This window comes from Gracilinanus agilis, chromosome 2, assembly GCF_016433145.1.
Source record: "Gracilinanus agilis isolate LMUSP501 chromosome 2, AgileGrace, whole genome shotgun sequence".
NCBI classification, from domain to species: domain Eukaryota; kingdom Metazoa; phylum Chordata; class Mammalia; order Didelphimorphia; family Didelphidae; genus Gracilinanus; species Gracilinanus agilis.
Window position 1 is genome coordinate 182,678,035 of NC_058131.1, and position 20,827 is coordinate 182,698,861.

Here is a 20,827-nt window from a genome sequence, read left to right on the forward strand (position 1 = left end):
GCTTTTGATTTCAAAGACTAGTCATTATTTTAGTTTAATTCATTACATGCTTTTACCTTTCTGTATTATTGGGAATTATACTTGTTTTATTCTTTGTTTCTTAGCAATCTGTACAGATTCAGAAAAAACTATTCTTATTAGAAGAACACCTCAACAATGAGATACAAGCCAAAGAGGACCTGGACCAGAAGTGCAAGTATGTTTTTAAAACAACTAAACTTGGCATTTTCATAGGCAAGGAAGATTTTCAAAGTAATGATGCAAACATAGGAAATGTTATTCAATCTTTCTTGTTTTATTCTTATTTCTTTTGAAATTCTTTAGATTGATAAGCACTCGACTAGAGAAGATAACAAAAGAACTAGATGAAGAGGTAAATTTCTTTATTAAATTGGCTTATAAAATGTTTTCCTTTAAAATATTTTTCTCTTACCTGTAATGAAAGTATATTAGTAGAGTCTATCATATTATGAAATATAGTGGTTAATTCTTAGTAACATTGGTTTGTGAGACCAGTTTACATTGTAGCATTCCTGTGTTGTATTAGCCTTTTCTTTTACTAATTACTAGAATTTACTAATTATGTGAAATAGAATTGACAATTTTATGGTATTTTTTTGGTAATACAATATGTTAAGTTATGGTCCCAAAGCAATTTCTTCTTAGTTTCTGTTATGTGGACTCATTAATCCATATAGTAGTTTAATGATAAATTAAACTATAATGAAAAATACCTTTTGTAGTAAGTAAAATATTACAACTTTGTCATTTAGTTATAGTATGACTTTTATATTATATCATAGTAACAAAATAGTTACCTGTTTTGGTAGCTCATTGTAGGCTTGAACCTGACATCTGTGACTATTCACTGCTGATTTAAAATTTTATAGAGTTAGTTTCTTTGACCACAGCCTTATGATAATTTCAGGTTACCTCAAGAAAGAATGTAGAATCTACATTAAGACAATTAGAAAGAGAAAAGGCTCTTCTTCAACACAAAAATACAGAATACCAGCGGAAAGCAGAATATGAAGCAGACAAAAAACGGAATCTGGAAAATGATGGTTTGTGATATAGCCTATTAATGTGGAATGGTTTTATTTTAATTAAGTTAATTTTTGAAATCCTCTGCCATCAGTAAAAATTTAGAGTTATATGTTTGACTTTCCCACTGAAACGCCTTTTTTACTTCAGTTAACAGCTTAAAAGATCAGCTTGAAGATTTGAAAAAAAGAAATCAAAACTCTCAGATATCTAATGAAAAAGTCAATCAGCTTCAGAGACAAGTAAGCTATCATGAATTCGTGGGTATTCATATTAAATTCTAATGTATTGATTCGACAAATCACTTATAGCATACTTATGTATGATTTTCTCCTGTGTCCTGGAAAATACAAAGATGAGAAACATGATCCTTCCTTCAAGGATTTTAAAATCTACTTGAGGAAATGAGCCATGTGTACAAATAACTATTATACATTATAATAATTTGAGAACTGAAAATAAGACTAGTCTTATAGAAGAAGCCTCATGATTGGAGTAAATGAAACGTGACTGGAAAGTTAGGCTGTTGCCGGGTTTTTTTATGCATAACTTTAACTGGTAGGCTAAAGAATATTTAATTTATCTGATAGGAAATGGAAGTTTTTGTATAGTAAAGTGATATGATCACTGTTGTGTTTTAAAGACTACTTTGGTAGTGATGTAGATTGAAGTAGAAAGCAATTGAAGATAAAAAAAATTAGGCTATTTTGATAAATATGGGCCTAATGTTAGATTTTATTGCTCTTGTCTAAGGAACAGTCTAAACAGATTCATAAATATTCATCCCAAGATTGATTTCAAAATCCAAGTATAATGAGATTTTGAACTATAGCAATTTACAAAGATTGTCTACCAAGTTGTGGTGGAATTTTTGTCTTCCTTGATAGGAGCTATGCCTATGCTAAAATGAAATCACAGGTCCATGCAGTATACGCTTAATTATTTATTTTATGTGCCTTTTAAAAAATTCCTAGAAAATATTTTTTCAGTGTTGTTTCTTTTGTAACAAAGTATGTGTTTGTTTTTGTTTTGTGAATCAATAGCTGGATGAAGCCAATGCTTTGCTGCGAACTGAATCTGATACTGCAGCCAGATTACGGAAAAACCAGACAGAAAGTTCAAAACAAATTCAGCAGCTGGAATCTAATAATAGGGAACTACAAGACAAAAACTGCATACTAGAGAATGCTAAACTGAAACTTGAAAAGGATTTCATCAATCTTCAGTCAGCTCTAGAATCTGAAAGGAGAGATAAAACCCATGGATCTGAAGTCATTAATGATTTACAAGGTATTATGGTGTAAAGATTGAGGAATATTAGATTAGATGTGGTGATTAAAGTTTTATTCATAGTTTTGCAAGATACTCAAGAAGGAAAAAGTAATTCTTATGTAGTTTAAAGTATTTTTAATAGATTATGGTGCCTAACAAGTCAAATCAAGAATTCCGTCCATAAAGTTTTGGAATTCACATACTGTAAGTGTATGTAGGCATACACATAAGGTTTAAAAATAATAATGTTGAAGTATAATATGTATAATATAATATCCTCCAACTTTCTGCTTAGTTGAATTTTACCTCATGGATTCATTTATTTAACTAATTTTTAATTTTTAGGTAGAATATCTGGTTTGGAAGAAGATATTAAAAATGGTAAAATTTCATTAACAAAAATGGAGTTAGAGAAGAGACAACTACAAGAGAGATTTACAGATTTAGAAAAGGTAAATGTGTTTTAAAATAAAACAAATTTTATGTTTCGTGGAATTTTCTAAGGTTTGAGATAGACAAGACTACAGACATTAAAAAAATAAGAATGTAGTGAAGGATATTTGCCCCAGGAAAAGGGAAACAAGTAGATGAATGTGTCACATGATAATTCAGTTAGGCAGAGGGATGGATGATGTGTTTCCTGTAACAATTGTATTGTTCAAGCAGCCTCAGCACTTGAGAATTTCACAAGCAATGGTAAATGAAGTGGTTTTAAGGGATAATCTTGATTTGGTGAGAGGACACGATGCATAATTTTAAGCCTTTGTCATGTTTAAGGTTTATAGCTAGAAGGGATTCTAGACATATCAGTTCCCTTTTACACGTAAGATGAAAACAGATTTAAGATTAAATAACGACACACAGTCACACAAGTTAAGTACCAAAGCCAGCATTTGTACCTAGATCCTGTGACTTGTCACATATAGAGTTTCTTGCCCACACAAGTTTGTGAAAATAAACCTCTGGGGTATTTTTGTAAGTTAAAATAACATCTAGATCTATAACTTTTCTCATCATTTACAAATTACCCTTTAAAGTGACATTCTCATTCAGTGAAAAGAGCACTTGCTTAGAAGTCAGGAGAGAACCTAGTTCTTCTGACTATACCACTGTTTTGTTTGAATAACTCAACTAAACTTTTTTGGGCCTTAATTTCATCACTTGTAAAATGTAGAGCAAAATACCTAACCTCCCTACTTCATAGGATTTTGGGAAGATCTGGTAAGAAAATGCTTATGGAAGCACTTTGAAAACTGTTAACCACTCTATAATATAAGTTGTGAAATTATTATTTTCATTGTTTGAAGTGATAAAACATGACAAAGCAATAAATCATACCCATGATATTTAGGAGTTGGAGAGTTAAATTTATATTTTGTTTTCATTAAATTCAGTTTTCTTTTGCCTTATTTTTTTTTATTTTTTATTTTTTTTTAAACCCTTAATTTCGGTGTATTGTCTCATAGGTGGAAGAGTGGTAAGGGTGGGCAATGGGGGTCAAGTGACTTGCCCAGGGTCACACAGCTGGGAAGTGGCTGAGGCCGGGTTTGAACCTAGGACCTCCTGTCTCTAGGCCTGACTCTCCACTGAGCTACCCAGCTGCCCCCTTTTTTGCCTTATTTTTAAAAAATATCCTACTTTAGAAAGCACATTTATAATTATAGGTCTATTAATAATCTCAAGACATGTGTAAAGTGTTTAGTATAGTGCCTGACACATAGTAGGCACTTAATAAATGCTTATTCTCTTCCTTTTCCCCCTTCCCATTAATTTTTCATTTAGAATATTCATTTGAAATGTTCTTTAATAGGAAAAAAGTAACATGGAAATAGATATGACATACAAATTAAAAGTTATACAGCAGAGCTTGGAACAAGAAGAAGCAGAACATAAAACTACAAAAGCACGGTTAGCAGATAAGAATAAGATTTATGAATCTATTGAGGAGGCCAAGTCAGAAGCAATGAAAGGTATGCATTTTATCTGAGAATGCTTTCTAACTTTGCAAAGAAAAAAAATCAAGTTTTTTAGTTGGAACATATTTCTGTATTTTGTAACAAAATATTAGAAATTTATATGCTGAAAAAATCTATTTACAACAGCTTCTTTCTTTTTAAATTTGTATCAATAACTTAAAAACAAAGACATTTAGATCTTTTGCTCTTAAAAAGAGTTTGTTTTATGCTATTTTGCAATTCTTTTGTCACTCATAATGATAGATTTACAGAATATGAAGTGTTAGATGACTGACCTACTCTACATTCACTGGTTATTCTCTCTTGACAGAATAAAGGTATATTATTTGTTGTTTACTTATTTTACTTAAAGTAATTTTGACCCATACTGTTTTGATTTAGGAGTTTTAATCTGTGGCTAAAGTCAGGACAATGACTTCTGGAGTTTCCTCCTAGCATCGTGATTCAAATATTTTAGAATAACTTAAAAAGTCTAAAGTCACTTTAAAAGGAAAAACAACATATCTATCTACTTGCAATTATTAGATCTTATATCATGCTTTAAGTTCAGCAGATTCCCCTTTTGCCTTACCACAGAGGGAAAAAATACAGAATTGGGGAAGCTGTTTCTAGTTCTTTGGAATTCAGATTTGGAAGTTTTATGCATATACAATAATCACATGGTGTTCATGTAGTAATTCATGCTTAGGAGAATTAATGGTGCTAAAGTACAAACATTAGTTAATATCATTGCTAGCAACTGTATTTTGGACAAATGACTAAATGGCATTACAGTAGTATTTATTTATAATATATTATCTTCTTTCTCCTCCCCTCCCAACTGCTAAGACTAATTTGCAAAAATAATTTCTGATCTCTATTAGTAGAAGGAATTTCCTCACTTGGAGCACCATTCATTAACTTCCATTAGTAAAATCCTAGGTCCAGACAGAAACACTTAAGAATCATTGTTGAATGGGGATAATGTTATGCTGGGTATCTCTATGCTATTGGACAAGGATTTGGATATCTGAAATTCTGCTATTTGTTGAATTATATATTTTGTGTATTATGCTCTGGTTAACGGTGTATTTTGGAGTAGCATTTGAAATGCCCATTTTTTTCTTCATTTGAGTAACTTTTGTGTGATTGTGTTTGAATGTTGCAATTCATCTGTCAGAAGATATTAAGTTCACATATATTGATATGATCTCTCTACTGTATTACTGCATCTGAGGATATTGATTTACACACAAATTACATCTTGGTGTTCTTCATATTAGAACAACTACACCAAAATGTTTCCCAAATGAATAAGGGGCTCTAAGGGTATAAGAGAAACTTATATTGGACATACTTTGATGAGTCAGATCTGTTCATGTAAAACAAATATTCACAGCCAAAATTAGTAACTAATGAACCTACAAACTAGGCCTTTTCAAGTTATCATTCATACTATGTTAGTTTGTTGTTCCCATTGTCAGTATTAGGAGAAAAAACTGAAAATAATTCATTTTCATTTAGAATAGAATCTTTTGTTAGTCACTGAAAAATATTGAGCTATTGGATTCCAAGATTGTGTAAGAAAAACATTAGAAGATAATAAGTACATACACTGTACCATTTCTCACTGTATAATTTAAACACTACCATGACCAATATTTTTAGCCTGGTTTAGTCACGGACCAACTTGCATTGATGCCAAGGATCAGACAAAATTAACTTCTTTAATAAGACCTCTAACCAAGGTAATATACTAAACCATCCCCAGTAGATTAATTGAAGCCCAAATTTTGAAGGGCAAAAAGCATGAGCATGGAGAAAACATTTTTGAAATAACTGTAGATAATCTTTCCTCTCTAGTTATAAGATATACAGTTACAGTATTTCATATCAAAGTGCAACATTTGGGTTTGATAGACAGTTTTTTTTGTGTGTGTTTAATGAAAGACAATTTTCATTTAAAGCTGGTTTAAAATCAGGGCATTCAGAAATGGACTGACATATAAATCACCACTTTGACTTTAATTGCATTTTATTATAATTAAAATGTCTGATCCAAAAGAATATAAATGTAGCCATCCAAGGGAAAAAGAATCATGCCTATACTAACTGAATACCAGCTGGGCATGATAAAAGAAAAAATTTTAGCATCTCCTTGCATGTCACTGCCCCAGCCCAGGAGAGTGTGATGAAACAAATTTCTGCAGCTAATTTGTCATATTTAGATGAAAGATGACACTTACCACTGATTAAGTTTTCTCAAGAGGAATGGAAGTGGTGGATATGGGTTTCTATATACATAGCTAGGTCATTCTAACGCTCAGTTTAGGGAAAACACAATCTTAATTTGCCTTCATTTCTGGCCTGAATCATGAATCAGTTGAGGTACAGTTCCTTCCTATAATACTACTAAAGACCAACACATAATTTATTAAGTAAGAACTACCTTGAGTTCAGGATATAATTACTGGAATAAAAATTTTATACAGTTTCAAATTATGCGAACTAGAAAGTCAAGAGAATTTTAAATATTTGGAAATTGAATAACCACATAGGAATACCTTCAAAAAAGTGGAAACTAATAGATTATACCACTATTGCCTTTATGTAAAAATTTGTACAAAGTTAAAGTCAAATCTGTGTGATGGATATGGTACTATTTGTATGTAATCTGCTACAAGGAAGATGAGACTAGCAGATTTCTGAAGTTTAGGAACCGTGAGCTTTAGTGAACTAAGTCAGTTATCTATTCTTGATATCATTGCCTCCAGTAGCTTGGGACCAGCAGCTTACCTGGGGAGAGCAGGATCTACCTCAGTCAGAAACAGGGCAAGTGAGAGCTCAGGCCTGTAAGCATAAGCTTGCTTATGTGAATTAGAGACCTAGTCTTTAAAAAATTTTTTTTAGTTTCTGTTTGTTATCCTTCTATTTTGCTCAAATTGGTTCATTATTGTAACAGTTTCTTCCCATTCCTCCCTCTTTCATCCTTCAATAGAAATGGAAAAGAAACTACTAGAGGAAAGAACTTTAAAACAAAAGGTGGAAAACCTTTTGTTGGAAGCTGAAAAAAGATGTTCGATGTTAGATTGTGACCTCAAACAATCCCAACAGAAAGTCAATGAACTCTTGAAACAGAAGGACAAACTAAATGAGGATGTAAGAAGAATTTTAATAAATGATCAATGTTAAAATTATTTATAGATTTGAAATAATCCTTTGTATATATTTCTGACAATTCAGACTGTATCTTAAGAAGCAACAGGGTAGAGTGGAAAGCAAGTGATTGAGAAGACAAATTTACATCTTGCCTCTGTCACTTTTTAGTTCTCTGACTTCAAGCAAACCAGCTCATCTTTCTTAGCATGTTTTCCTATTTGCAAAGTCAATATGATAATATGCTACTTACCTAATTAGGATTACTGTAGAAAAAGTGCTTTATTAGCTACTAATCATTATCATTTTTAAGTCAGTATTTAAATAAAAATATATAAAAATAAATTAAATATGGAATATATACTTAAGAAATATCTAAGAAGAAAAATCTTTATTCTTTGCCAAGAGCCATCTTTACTTAGCAATGAAATTACTTATATTTAATATATCAGGGTGAGAAAAACCAATAATACCAACATGAGAAAAATGTATCTTTCAGGTCAGAAATTTGACCTTAAAAATAGAACAAGAAACACAAAAACGCTGCCTCACACAAAATGACCTGAAGATGCAAACACAACAAGTCAATACATTGAAAATGTCTGAAAAACAAATGAAACAAGAAAATAATCATCTCATGGAAATCAAAATGAGTCTGGAAAAGCAAAATATTGAGCTTCGCAAGTAAGTAAATATTGGTACACCTTCAATAACTGATACCCACTTCTCCATTCCTGGGTTGTTTTTTAAATTACAGGATACTCTACACCATTAGAACTAGTTAGAAGGAAGATCATTATAATTGTAGAATAATTTATGCAAAACTTTCAAATGGACCAAATTTTAAAATCCTATTTTTTATATAGCCTCACAAAACTGAAAAGAATAGTACCTTAGTTCCCAAGTCTTTTCCGTGTATTATAAATGAAGATAATATAACTAGTTTAATTCCATTTGACTCAATGATGATTGTCAGCTTTAGTATATTTTTATTTTCAAAATAAAGATAAGTATTCTTTCAATATTTTTTACCAAAATAATACGATGAATAGGGTGGCTTGTCAGATTCACTTAGAAGACATTAGTTAGGTTTTTCCCCCTTGATTATTGGTTATAGCTCAATCAGTATGATTCCTTATATTTTAAAAGTAATGTGAAAAGGACAGCACAGTGGATAGAGTATAAGTGCTAGAGTTGAGAGGATCTGGATTCAAATATAGCTTCAGATACATCCTCCTTGGGGAAGTCACTTAACTTCTATTGCTTAGTCCTTGTCACTCTTCTGTTAATATTGATACTAAGGGAGCAGCTAGGAGGCTCAGTGAATAGAGAACCAAGCCTGAAGACAGGAAGTCCCCAGGTTCAAATCTGTCTTCAGATACTTCCTAGTTTTGTGACCCTGGACAAGCCACTTAATCCCAATTGCCTAGCTCTTAACAGCTTTTTTTGTCTTGGAACTAATACTCGATAATGATTCTTAGAAAATAAGGGTTTAAATTAAAGAGGAAAAAAAAGAATTGATACTAAAACAAAAGGGTACAGGGTCTAAAAAAAAGAAAGATATGAAAGCATGGGTAGCATTTTAAAATTTGATAAAGAAAAATTCAGCACTTACTGGTTTAAATTATACTCTCTTTGGCTCTTTATTAATTTAGTGTGATGAGATTTACAAAGTTTTATTCCTTTTGGCCCTTTCAGGCATATGTAGTGCATATATTACATGTTTTTGTTTTTAATAGGTCTTTGCTTTTATGAGTGTAATATGTATGTGGTAAGGAATGTCTTTCACCAGTACAAATCTTCATCTTTGTAATTTAATAATCTTAAAAAGTTACTTGAGGCTCTAAAAAGTTAGTGATTTTAACAAAGTCTCACAGTATGTGGCAGAAATAGGACTTGAACCTCAATCCCATGACTCTAAAGTTGATTCATTAATACATCATACTGCCTGTCTGAAAATATTATTCCTGTGGCTCATAGGAGGAAACTGATCTAAGACTTCTCTAAATTCACATTGTTAGTAAATGACAGAACTAGTGCTCAAGAGTGTTTTTAGATCATTTGATACTTCAGACTTTTTTCCATTTGTTTAATGTGATGATCCCCATTGCTTCATCAGAACAGAGCTGAATGAATGACTGCATCATTTCCTTCTAGCTTCTCATTTAAATGCTTAAACCAAAATTATTAGATTGTAGTTTATTTTTTGCATAGTTGGCCTCCTAATGGATATTATCATTAATTAATTCTTTGACTTAATTCATTTGGATCTCTAGATCTGCTTCCTTAATACATAAGTGAAAGAGTTGAACTAGATAATCTGCCCTATGATTTCCTTGTTATGCATTATGTGTATATAGGTTTTTTTAAGTTATCATAATAAGTAACAACAATAATATAATACATATTATTTGTTATAAATATATAATGAATTGTAATAAATATGCTTATCCAAGAAAAAAATTTTTACATTAGCCCTGTTCAAATATATATATGTATGTATATATTGTTCTTCACCCCCTCAACAAGGCAGGTAATATGGTCGAGGTAATACATATATTATCATATAATACATATTTCCTATTTGTCATGTTGTGAAACAAGACATCTTACTTAAACTAGAGAAAATTCGTGGAGAAAATAAAGTGAAGAATGGTATGTTTCAATCTGCATTCAGATTCTATCCATTCCTTCTATGGCAATAGAAAACTTTTTTCATCACAAATCCCTTGGAGTTGTCCTGGATCCTTGCCTTGTTGATAATAGTTAAGACATTCACAGTTGATCATTATACATTGTTGTTGTTGTGTTCAACATTCTCTTGATTCTGCTCACTTCACTTCACAAGTCTTTTTAGGCATATATGTTTATTAAATAATGGTAACCTAAATTTATGAATTAATGTTCTAACAGAGAAAGGCAAGATGCAGATGGACAAATGAAAGAGCTCCAGGATCAGCTTGAAGCAGAACAATATTTCTCGGTAGGTTTCCCAAATACTTTCATTGAAAAATTATCTCATTTTTTTTTATTAGTAGGATGAAACTGGAGGATGCATTTTAAAGAAATAAGTCATTCTCACAGATTTAAGTTAAAAATGTTTTACCAGACCAAAATTTTATTTTACATAGCTTATCAAAATTTAGACCAGCTTTTTTTTAATTAAGATATTTGCAGTATTAGTTAATGCGAAGTTTTGAAGTCAGAGGCTTTTGGATTATTTGTTCATATGCAATATAGCCAAATCCAAACATAATATTCGACCAAAGAGTGCATGTTAGTGCAAATATATCGCTATTCCCTGATGGAAAGAAAATTAGTTATAGACACATATCTTACTGATAATGGACCAGTAGTTATATGTTTGAATGTTATGAAGAATTCATTTTTATAATGAAGAAATGGATATTTAACAGGAAAAGTTGGTTGGTGAGATGATTTTCCAATCTTTTTTAAAAAATATACCATTAACTAACAAGATTTCTTCCCCCCTCCCCTCCCTCCGCCTTCATGGCATGTTCTTCTTCACTATACTAGCTTCTGTAGTGGAGACATCTTTAAAATTTTTCTGTGACACTCAGATGTAGTCACATTTCAAGCTTGGTTGATTAGTGTGAACAATAATAAAATTAAACAATTGATTTTTTTTTAACCTTTACCTTCCATCTTATAATTAGTACTGTGTATTAGTTTCAAGGTAGAAGAGTGGTAAGGGCCAGGCAAAGGGGGGTTAAGTGACTTGCCCAGGGTCACACAGCTAGAAGTGGCTGAGGCCAAATTTGAACTCAATACTTCCTGTCTCTAGGCCTGGCTCTCAATCCACTGAGCCACCTAGCTGCCCCCTCAATTGGTTTTTTAATAAGGGAAAAGACTACTGAAAATCTCATACATCCATACATTCCTACACATATGTTTAGAAGAATTAGATAAGTTTAAAAGGACTTCCCAACTTTTTTTTATTTGAAGTTATTTATTCAGGAAATCAAGAGAAATAAAAATAATTTATGCATATATTGACTTTTTTACTTGAATAAGTATTTAATTCAGAAATCATTAAAACAGGATTTTAGACCCGAAAAGGAATTCAAAAGTCAGTCAAACCCAGGACCTGAACAAGAAGTCCCTCTACAACAAATGTAACAAGTGATCTTTACTTCAAAACTTTCAAATGCTAGGGAACCCAAAGCCTCCAAAGTCAGCCTATTTTGCTTTTTGGACAGCTCTAATTTTATAAAGTTTTTCCTATTTGCTCCTACAACTTCTGTCCATTGTTACTAATCCTACTCTTTAATTCCATTAGACAAACCCATCTAACTTCATTCAATGAGCACATTACATTCTCCAGTCAAGTACCCATAAATATAAATGCAAAATGTACTTTTTTGTTCACCCTAGAGTTTTCACTATGATTCCTGGATCACATAACATAAGTATCTCCTAACTGGCAGATACTTTGTTAAAATCATAGCTTTTTACATCATTTCTAGGACCTAGAAAAGATACCATTAGTTAATTTTTTTTAGCTCTAGGTAGAACAAGGATATCTTGTGACACCTTAAAAAATAGAAGCTTCAGTCTCATTCTTTATGGCATTAATGGTGGCTTTTACATTTCGTTCTAACATTTTGAAATTCAGACTCTCTATAAAACACAAGTTCGAGAGCTTAAAGAAGAATGTCAAGAGAAGACTAAACTTTGCAAAGAAATGCAGCAGAAGAACCAGGAATTACAGGACGAAAGGTGAGAGTTAAATTTTGTTCTCCTTCAAGATAAGGAGCAGTACAAAGGAAAACTAAGTCAAAATGGAATTCACAGGCACTGTGTTAAACAGATGCAATAAATATGTTTCCACTAAATTATTATATCTCTGAAAATACAGGGACTCCTTGGCTGCACAACTTGAGATCACTTTGACAAAAGCTGATTCAGAGCAGCTAGCCCGTTCTATTGCTGAAGAACAGTACTCTGATTTGGAAAAAGAGAAGATCATGAAAGAACTGGAAATTAAAGAGATGATGGCTCGACACAAGCAAGAACTTGCAGAAAAAGATGCTACGATAGCGTCTGTAAGTAAATGATCTCTTACAATTTTAATTTATTAAAATGTATATTCTGTGATAAATTGCTTCTAGAGCCAATACTAGTATTAAAATCTTGAATTTATTTAATTCTTAGCTCCCTTGTAACAATTTAGGAAAAATTCTAGGAAGAACCATTTTCTAATTGTTAACTCATATATTAAACCTAATTAATACAATGAAGTTGCTAAGGAGGCTAGCAATGGATAGAACACTTCACATGGAATCAGGAGATCTGATTTTGAAAGCTAGTTTTGACATTTACTAGCTATATGGTGCCAAGCAATTAACTTACGTGAACCTCACTTTTCTTATTTGTAAAATGGGGCTACTGGTATATGTGCCATCTATCTTAAGAAACAGGGAGGAAAACATTTTGCAAATCACAAAATACTGTATAAATGAGGTATGTAATCCATATGAAATAGAAACGGTTCTATGTTTGTTTGTTTTTTTAAAATACATTTTGAAAGGAACTTTAAACTAATTATACTAAGGTGGAATGTTAGAAAAAATTAAAACTTGAACTACGTTATAGGTTAGGTGCATATTTTTTTTCTTCCATTCTTTCTTAGGGCTTTGGTAGAATGAAAATAAAAACAAGTTATTTCATTAAACCAATGTAGCAATGTTCAGTGAAGTTTAGAACCCAGTCTAATCAAATTCTGAATAATGCTCATTTACTATCCTTGCATTGCTCACTACGAAATAGAAACATTTCCATGTATATACCAGTTTTTTCCTTTGATATTATTGCTGCTTAGTCACGTATCATTGACAGTTTATTTGACAGTGAGTGTCACATAGAAGAGAGGCTTTGCTGTCACATTTTTATTAAAGATAAAAAGATGCATAGATGGGGAAGTTAAGAAATTCAGGGGTAAAATATTTTTGTTGTTCACTTTTTTGTAGTTGTGTCTGACTCTTCAGAACTCCATAAAATATTTTAAGAAAATGTATGAAGAAAGCAAATAATTACAAGTAGGAGAAATTTATACCTCTCCACACACAATCTCAATTGTGCTATATAATTTTTTATTTGGATTCTAAGAAGTTAGGAATTATAATTTTTAATACTTACATTTTTTTCAAAATGCTTCTGAGATCCCAGAAAATGATCTGGCTTATTTCCCCTCCCGCAAGAATCCTACTTGAAGACAAAAGCCATATAATTTAATTTCTATAACATGTACAATTCTGAGATCTGGGTGAATCTTTTTTAGTTTACGACACGCATATTAATAGAAAAAGAAATCTTTTGGGTAATAGTAGAAACAGAAAAATGAAAGAAGTGAAAATGAGTTTCTACAAGATAATGCCAAAAGAAAAAAAAAGGAGAGAATGACAAAATAAAAAGTTTTCACAATTAACTAGAACTTAAGGGGTTTTACTTTATATTTCTTTTCATTTCCTAGCTTGAAGAGGCTAATAGGACACTAACTAGTGATGTGGCTAATCTTGCAAATGAGAAAGAAGAACTGAATAATAAAGTCAAAGAAGTCCAAGAGCGTATGTATCAACTAGGAATAAAATACATTTTTAGTCTGCTTATAGCTTATTTTAAAGTTTACTTTTATAAGCAATCCTCATTTTTTTTAAATTTCAGAAATATCCAGGTTGAAAGATGAAGAGACAAATATATCAGTTATTAAATCACAGTTTGAGAAACAGCTTTTAAATGAGAGAACACTAAAAACTCAGGTAATTGTAATGGAAAATATAAGCATAGTCCATTTTTATATTATTTTATATTTTTATATTTATATTCTCATTATAGGTCCATTATAGATTGGATTCATTCAAGGATGATTAAGATTCTGAAATTTTTTTGTGGAGGAATAAAGGTTCTATTCCTAATTTTTGTAAGCTCTGATATGGTAAAAATTCAGTTTGTTGTAGAGGTTATTTCCAATGTGATATTTATGACATAGCTATATTTTATTTGTTGCTATCCTTTTCTTTTGCCCAAGGCTTTATTACAAACTCATATTTAATTTTTCTCTTTGAATGAGCATCATCAAACTTGGTTCACTTAGATTTTTTTTAAACTATTGATCATTCTCCTTGCTCTCCGATTGATAGTACTAAAGCATTTCAGACAAAGCTTCCTTTTTCATGAGGAAAAATGGAGATTTTTCTATTGTAGAACTATTTCAAAAAATAAGAATTGACAGTGGACAGAAGGTAAATGGAATCAGTACTATCTTCAAACAGTTATCTCTAGGACTCTTCTAAAACTCTAAGGGCCAGCAACAGGGTTTTGATTGGGGGGTAATGAAGGGTAAGTGAATGTGATTGGTATTTATGTGTTCCTGTACTTAAAGTGACCAAAGAACAGGGGCATTTTAAAACATAAAAACTTGTATATAGTATTTTGTAGCCTGTTTTGTGGTACAAAGGGTGTTATAGGTATTTACATCATAGCTAATAGTGAGATGTAGAGAAAACAACTGACAGTAAACAGTTTTGTTTTTTGCCTCTTCTAGGCTGTAAATAAATTGGCTGAGATTATGAATCGAAAAGAACCTCCCAAGCGTGGTGCTGACACGGATGTGAGGAGGAAAGAGAAAGAGAACAGAAAACTACATATGGAACTTAAATCAGAACGTGAAAAGTTAACTCAACAGATGATCAAATATCAAAAAGAACTGAATGAAATGCAAGCTGTAAGAATCTTTTTTTGGAAACTTTCCTTAGTAGCTAGATAGCACTCAGATTTTTAAAAAATTGTATGTATCTTATGTTTCATTGCTAGCCTATTTCAGAAAAACATTTCTTGAAGAATGAGACTAATCTAATGAGTTGTGTATCACACCTAGAAGCAGTGAGTCCCTTCTCCTTCTCCATCTTCCAGCTTTGAGACATTGACCAAGTCATTTAACTTGTAACTGTAGACACTATCAACTAAGTTATGAACAAGTTGTTACTTTACATTGATGGAGTGAATCTACCTCTGTGCACATGCACACGCACACACATACACACATACCCCACCCTAGTTTTGCATACACCATATCTAACTTGGAGCAAAAATATTTTTTCTTTTACAGCAAATCGCTGAAGAAAGCCAAATTCGAATTGAACTGCAAATGACCCTGGACAGTAAAGATAGTGATATTGAACAACTTCGATCGCAGCTCCAAGCCTTACATATCGGTTTGGATAGTTCCAGTATAGGCAGTGGGCCAGGGGAAGCTGAAGCAGATGATGGGTTCCCAGGTACAGGTTTGTTTTCAGCACATTTATTTATTTTTATAAAAAGTCTTGTGGCCCAGAATCAAAATCAGGTAATTGATTATCTCAAGGTCTGTGGTGTATTTTTCTTTAGATAGGTGTAAATGCCAGTATTTATATATGGGAAAACATGTATCTTGTTTCTACCATTTTTCACCTCTTCTTTTTTTTTTAACTTCTGATAATGCTTTAAAAGAGAAAACATTTACTTTCACGTTTGTTTTAGTAGCTCATCATATAATGTAATAACTAATTTTAAAAAAAAAACTATTCTGTTTGATTTCCTGATAACCTTTTTTTTTTTTTGTGGCATGTTTCTGTTCTTTTATGTTGGGTATTTAGTCCATATCACTCAGTCACATACTATGGAATCCATGTCTTTCACCTATCAACGTTCTTCTACCTCTCTCAATATTGCTACTAAGCCTTCCAGTTCTCACATGCTTCTCGACTCTGATTCTGACTCAGAGGAAGAATCCTTATCTTGTGCACCCATTTCTTCGGAACTTGATAGTGCAGGTGACATCCTGAAAACCATTTGACTCATGGATTGTTTTCCCCCTCCTCTAACTTCATTCTTGTTGAAAAATTTTCATAACGTTATGTTGCTATATCCACTAACTCTTAATGACTTTTGTTAGACCTAGTAGAAATGTAAGAATATGCACAAAATTGTTAACAAAATATTTTTCTAACTCATTAATTATAGTATAGATTTTAAAACTCACATGTTTTACCAACACACTATAATGCAGAAACTAGACTATTGTGATTATACAAGAGAAATAGGAAAATGGCATGGCTTCAAAGCTCCTAGGATTTCTCTGCTGTGAGCTATTTTCAAGAAAATGAATATAAATGTTAAAGTTCATAGTTTAAAGATGTAGAATTTTTTTTTCCATTTTGCCATCAACACAGACAAATAACAAGCATATTCAGTACTTCTAGCCTCAGCATGGCAGGGCTGGGTACTGTGAGGTATATGAAAGAATGAATACTTGGTCTGTGTCCTAAAAAAAGCTTACAACTTAAGTAGGGAGATTAGAGGTAAACATTTCAATATTCTAAGGTTCTCTTGGTTATGTGATTAGGATTTTGCTCCTCAGGGACTCTTCTTTCCCAGCATCCCAGTTACATTTCTATGTAATGTACTAATGAAGGGAAGATGGAAGTTTTGTGTAGCTGCGCCCTCACTCTTTTTTCCCCTGAACTTGACTGGTGGAGTGAGTGCCAGGCAGGAGAATTTTACTCAGGCTTTTACTTTTGTTCTTTTATTTCTTCTACTTCAATTGATTATTAATAAACTTTTTATAAAATATAATACTTGGAGTTATTGAACATTAATGTAAATCTACAGGTATACCCTATTCACAAATATAGATCATTTGCCCTGGTTGTTATTTAATGAGTTGCTCTGATGGAAAAAAATATTCCTTGTCTAATGGCTTAACCCTCTGATCACCAGCCTTTCTCAGCATAGCTACACTGGTCCTTAAAAAGATATGCATTCCATCAGAAGACCATACTGGAAACCTTTCTAGATTGCTAGATAGGGCTTTCTGAACCTTGTACTCTCCTGTCATAGCCTTCACAAACCCAGGATCCTTTCCCAGGAATGATAAGCCATTGAAAGGAGAAGTTGAGTGGAGAATACCATACACACACATGAAACAAATATGTATAATCCAAAGCAACGTGTGATTAAGTACAAAAATGTATAGGAATCATAACTGCAAGAGTTCAATTTTAGGTCATTTTAAAAGAAGACTATAAAGTAAAATAGTTGCTGTGAAACATATTTGTTCTTTAATTTTCTCATAATAGGCTATTTCTTTGTCCTCATCATTTTCTAAGATAATAAGGAAAAATGTTAGAAAATGTCATTTTAAATACTAGCTTTGATTATTAATCTTACATCAACTCCTAAAATCATAAGGTTATCTGGCAAGGCAGCCTCTTTGTCTCAGTAAATGACCAGGCAATTAAAACTATATCTTGATTTTTATGATAGTTTTTCCTTTTACATTCCCTGGGTGCGTGCTATATTCTATGAAATCTCTATACTAATATTCCGCCCCCAAAAAAAGACTGAATAGCACCTTTAGAAATATAGATCAAATCCCAGATCAAAACCCAGAATTACTAGGTTCAGCTATTGAACTGGCATTTTGTTTGCATTAAGTATTACTTAAAATAATTGTTTCAACTTTATTTATAGTGAGATTTTTTTGCCCTGTGTTGTAACATTGATTTGTAATTTGTAACTTCCATTTTATCTTCATGAAAACATTTTAAACATTCTCCATCTACTCCTTTCTCCATAAATGTTTCAATTTTTAACTGTGCATCATCTTTAAAGGAAAGATCTGTTACAGTTAAAGCATTTTTCTTTTCTTTTTTTTTTTTTAGCTCTTTGTGTCTTAGTAAAAACTCTAAGAAAGGCAAGGGCTAAGCAATTGGGGTTAAGTGACTTGCCCAGCTCACACAGCTAGGAAGTATTTGAGTCCAGATTTGAACCCCAGTCCTTCTGACTCCAAGCCTAGTGCTTTTTCCATTTTGCTACATAGCTGCCCCAAGTTAAAGTTATTTCTAAAGTGATAAGTATTTCTTAAGATGTACCACCAAAATATGACTGGAGTTACTATTTTGCTACTGCCTTCAAAGACCATAAATGCACGTTTTAGAATTTTTTGCCTGAGTAAAAGAGCTATAGAATGCAATGAACTGAAAAAAATTTGCATTTGCTTACAGTAACTAATATTTGTGAATTATAGATAATTGTAATGATGAGAGCATTGAGGAACAGATTAGTCTTGCTTCATAATATTTAAATGAAAATTCTGTTCCTACAAATCCTAAAAAGTATTTATTTGAGTTATTATTCCTTTGCTTGTTTGCAGAATCAAGATTAGAAGGATGGCTTTCGTTGCCTGTACGAAACAACACTAAGAAGTTTGGATGGGTTAAAAAGGTAATTTGATATTATATGGTTAGAAATCATAGTGTTATTTTCCCAGAAAGAGTTTGTCACTTGTACATTTTACATAATCTTTGGATTCTATTTTAGCTTATAACTTTTTTGATCCAAGCCTTGGAGGTATCAGCCCTGGTCCATAGTAGTACTTAGGCAGATACATATATAGCTTTAGATATTAGCTGCTAATCAGAAAAGAAGATTTGTGTTGATTGCAAAATAATGTTGTAGCAAGTAAAATTGTACAGCAACTTTACTGCAGAAGGGGTTTATGGTTATTGAGCAATAAAACTAGCATAAATCCCTTTAGATAAGAAAATTATAGAACAAAATCTTTCTCAGTATGACATTTAAATGAGTTTTTATTAATAGTGGAAAAACAAGTTCATTAGAAGAATAAAAACATACAATGTTAGCAAAAGTTTAACTGTAGATTATTGCTTCTTCTGTATCATATTTACCACTATTAGATGGAATTATGACATATTTAATAGGTACTTATTATTTGACTAATAGCAATATAGTAAAGTTCTGTTTAACATGCAAATCTAATATCATTGATAAATTCAATAGCCTTGAATTAGCATAGTACTTAAGAAAGAACATTGCAGTTCATTCAGACTCAGAAAGCATTTCTGAAAATTGTTAAAATTCTCTTCATTCTTATGTCAGTTTCAGTAATACGGGGTTTATGGCTGTTCTATCTTAGAACCCCAATTTATTGTATAAACACCTTTTATTATACTTTGAAACTTTGTTCTTTTTAAAAGCAATTCAAGGGGGCAGCTGGGTGGCTCAGTGAATTGAAAGTCTGGCCTAGAGGCAGGAGGTCCTGGTTTCAAATCTGGCTTCAGACACTTCCTAGTTGTGTGATCCTGGGCAAGTCACTTAACCCCTATTGCCTAGCCCTTAGTGCTCTTCTACCTTGGAACCAATACATAGTATTGATTCTAAGACAGAAGGTAAAGGTTAAAAAAATCCTTTAAAATAAATAAATAAAGGCATTTCAAGCAAAAATCATTAACTATTTAAATAATAACATTTTTACTAAAGTTCCTTCAAGTACATTTTGTTAATTATTTTTATTTTGTGTTCTGACATTGATTTTTATTGCTATAAAAGAATTTCATATGCTTGCAAGAAAAAAGTAATTGAAACAAAGGCTGAAATAACATGAACCTTAATAGTTAAATGTTTTTCTCTTAACAGTATGTGATTGTAAGCAGTAAGAAGATTCTTTTCTATGACAGTGAACAAGATAAAGAACAGTCTAATCCTTACATGGTATTAGATATAGAGTAAGTATTTCAACACAGAGTGGTTAGTAAATGTAAATTTTCTCACCTTACATATTCAATTAATGTGGCTTTATTTGAGTAGTTGGCATACATTTTCCCATTTGTTGAATAAATTGATGTCAGCATTACATTTGGGAATTTAAAATTATACACTGTAGAATATAGCTATTGTTGTTGTTTTCTTTAAACGTTGGGCACATTACTTAAACAAGTATTAGTACATGATTTAATGCTAATATCAATTTAATTATTTATTATTTATTTTAAGGTTCATCTTTATTTTGAGTTTTTAAAGAATGTGTCTTATTTGAAACTAAATTGTGAATTAGGAAATAAAGTGTAGAAATTTAGAATTTTGGAGGAGACTTTCTAAAAAACTCAAGTAATAATCTTGTTCAGTGTGTGAAGTTAATTTAATATGTCTTTTGAAATAATAATTGACATATTTTTATCCTTTTCTGATATTTTTTGTTCCTTTCCTTAACACTATTATAGCAAGTTGTTCCATGTCCGACCAGTCACCCAGACAGATGTTTATAGAGCTGATTCCAAAGAGATTCCAAGGATATTTCAGGTAATGTGGCCTTTTTTCCCTTCCCATCAGGATATATCATACAAGATACCCATGATCAAACTGTTCACCATGTTTACCTTTTCTGCTTTCTACTTAGAGAATCTGTGAGCCTTCTTCAGAGGTATTCTCAAGTCCTTTATATATAATAGGATCTATTTATTCGTTGATAAATCTGTTATATCTATTTCATTTCTAATTCTTTAAAGGAACTTAGTGTTTCTTTCCTTTCTAAAGAATATTGC

The 20,827-nt window shown here is 31.7% G+C and overlaps 1 protein-coding gene across 1 annotated transcript in view; it reads left to right on the forward strand.

Annotated features, from left to right (window-relative positions):
- ROCK2 (Rho associated coiled-coil containing protein kinase 2) overlaps positions 1–20,827 on the forward strand; it is a 155,543-nt gene that overhangs the window by 123,774 nt on the left and 10,942 nt on the right. Inside the window, exons 11-29 of the mRNA XM_044659556.1 lie at positions 105–196; positions 325–373; positions 929–1,064; positions 1,195–1,286; positions 2,088–2,334; positions 2,662–2,768; positions 4,127–4,286; positions 7,270–7,430; positions 7,927–8,111; positions 10,341–10,410; positions 12,064–12,167; positions 12,307–12,493; positions 13,921–14,014; positions 14,112–14,206; positions 14,992–15,171; positions 15,556–15,730; positions 18,640–18,710; positions 19,923–20,011; positions 20,507–20,585. Coding sequence (XP_044515491.1) covers positions 105–196; positions 325–373; positions 929–1,064; positions 1,195–1,286; positions 2,088–2,334; positions 2,662–2,768; positions 4,127–4,286; positions 7,270–7,430; positions 7,927–8,111; positions 10,341–10,410; positions 12,064–12,167; positions 12,307–12,493; positions 13,921–14,014; positions 14,112–14,206; positions 14,992–15,171; positions 15,556–15,730; positions 18,640–18,710; positions 19,923–20,011; positions 20,507–20,585 — 2,373 coding nt within the window. The remainder of the gene's footprint in view (positions 1–104; positions 197–324; positions 374–928; positions 1,065–1,194; positions 1,287–2,087; positions 2,335–2,661; positions 2,769–4,126; positions 4,287–7,269; positions 7,431–7,926; positions 8,112–10,340; positions 10,411–12,063; positions 12,168–12,306; positions 12,494–13,920; positions 14,015–14,111; positions 14,207–14,991; positions 15,172–15,555; positions 15,731–18,639; positions 18,711–19,922; positions 20,012–20,506; positions 20,586–20,827) is intronic.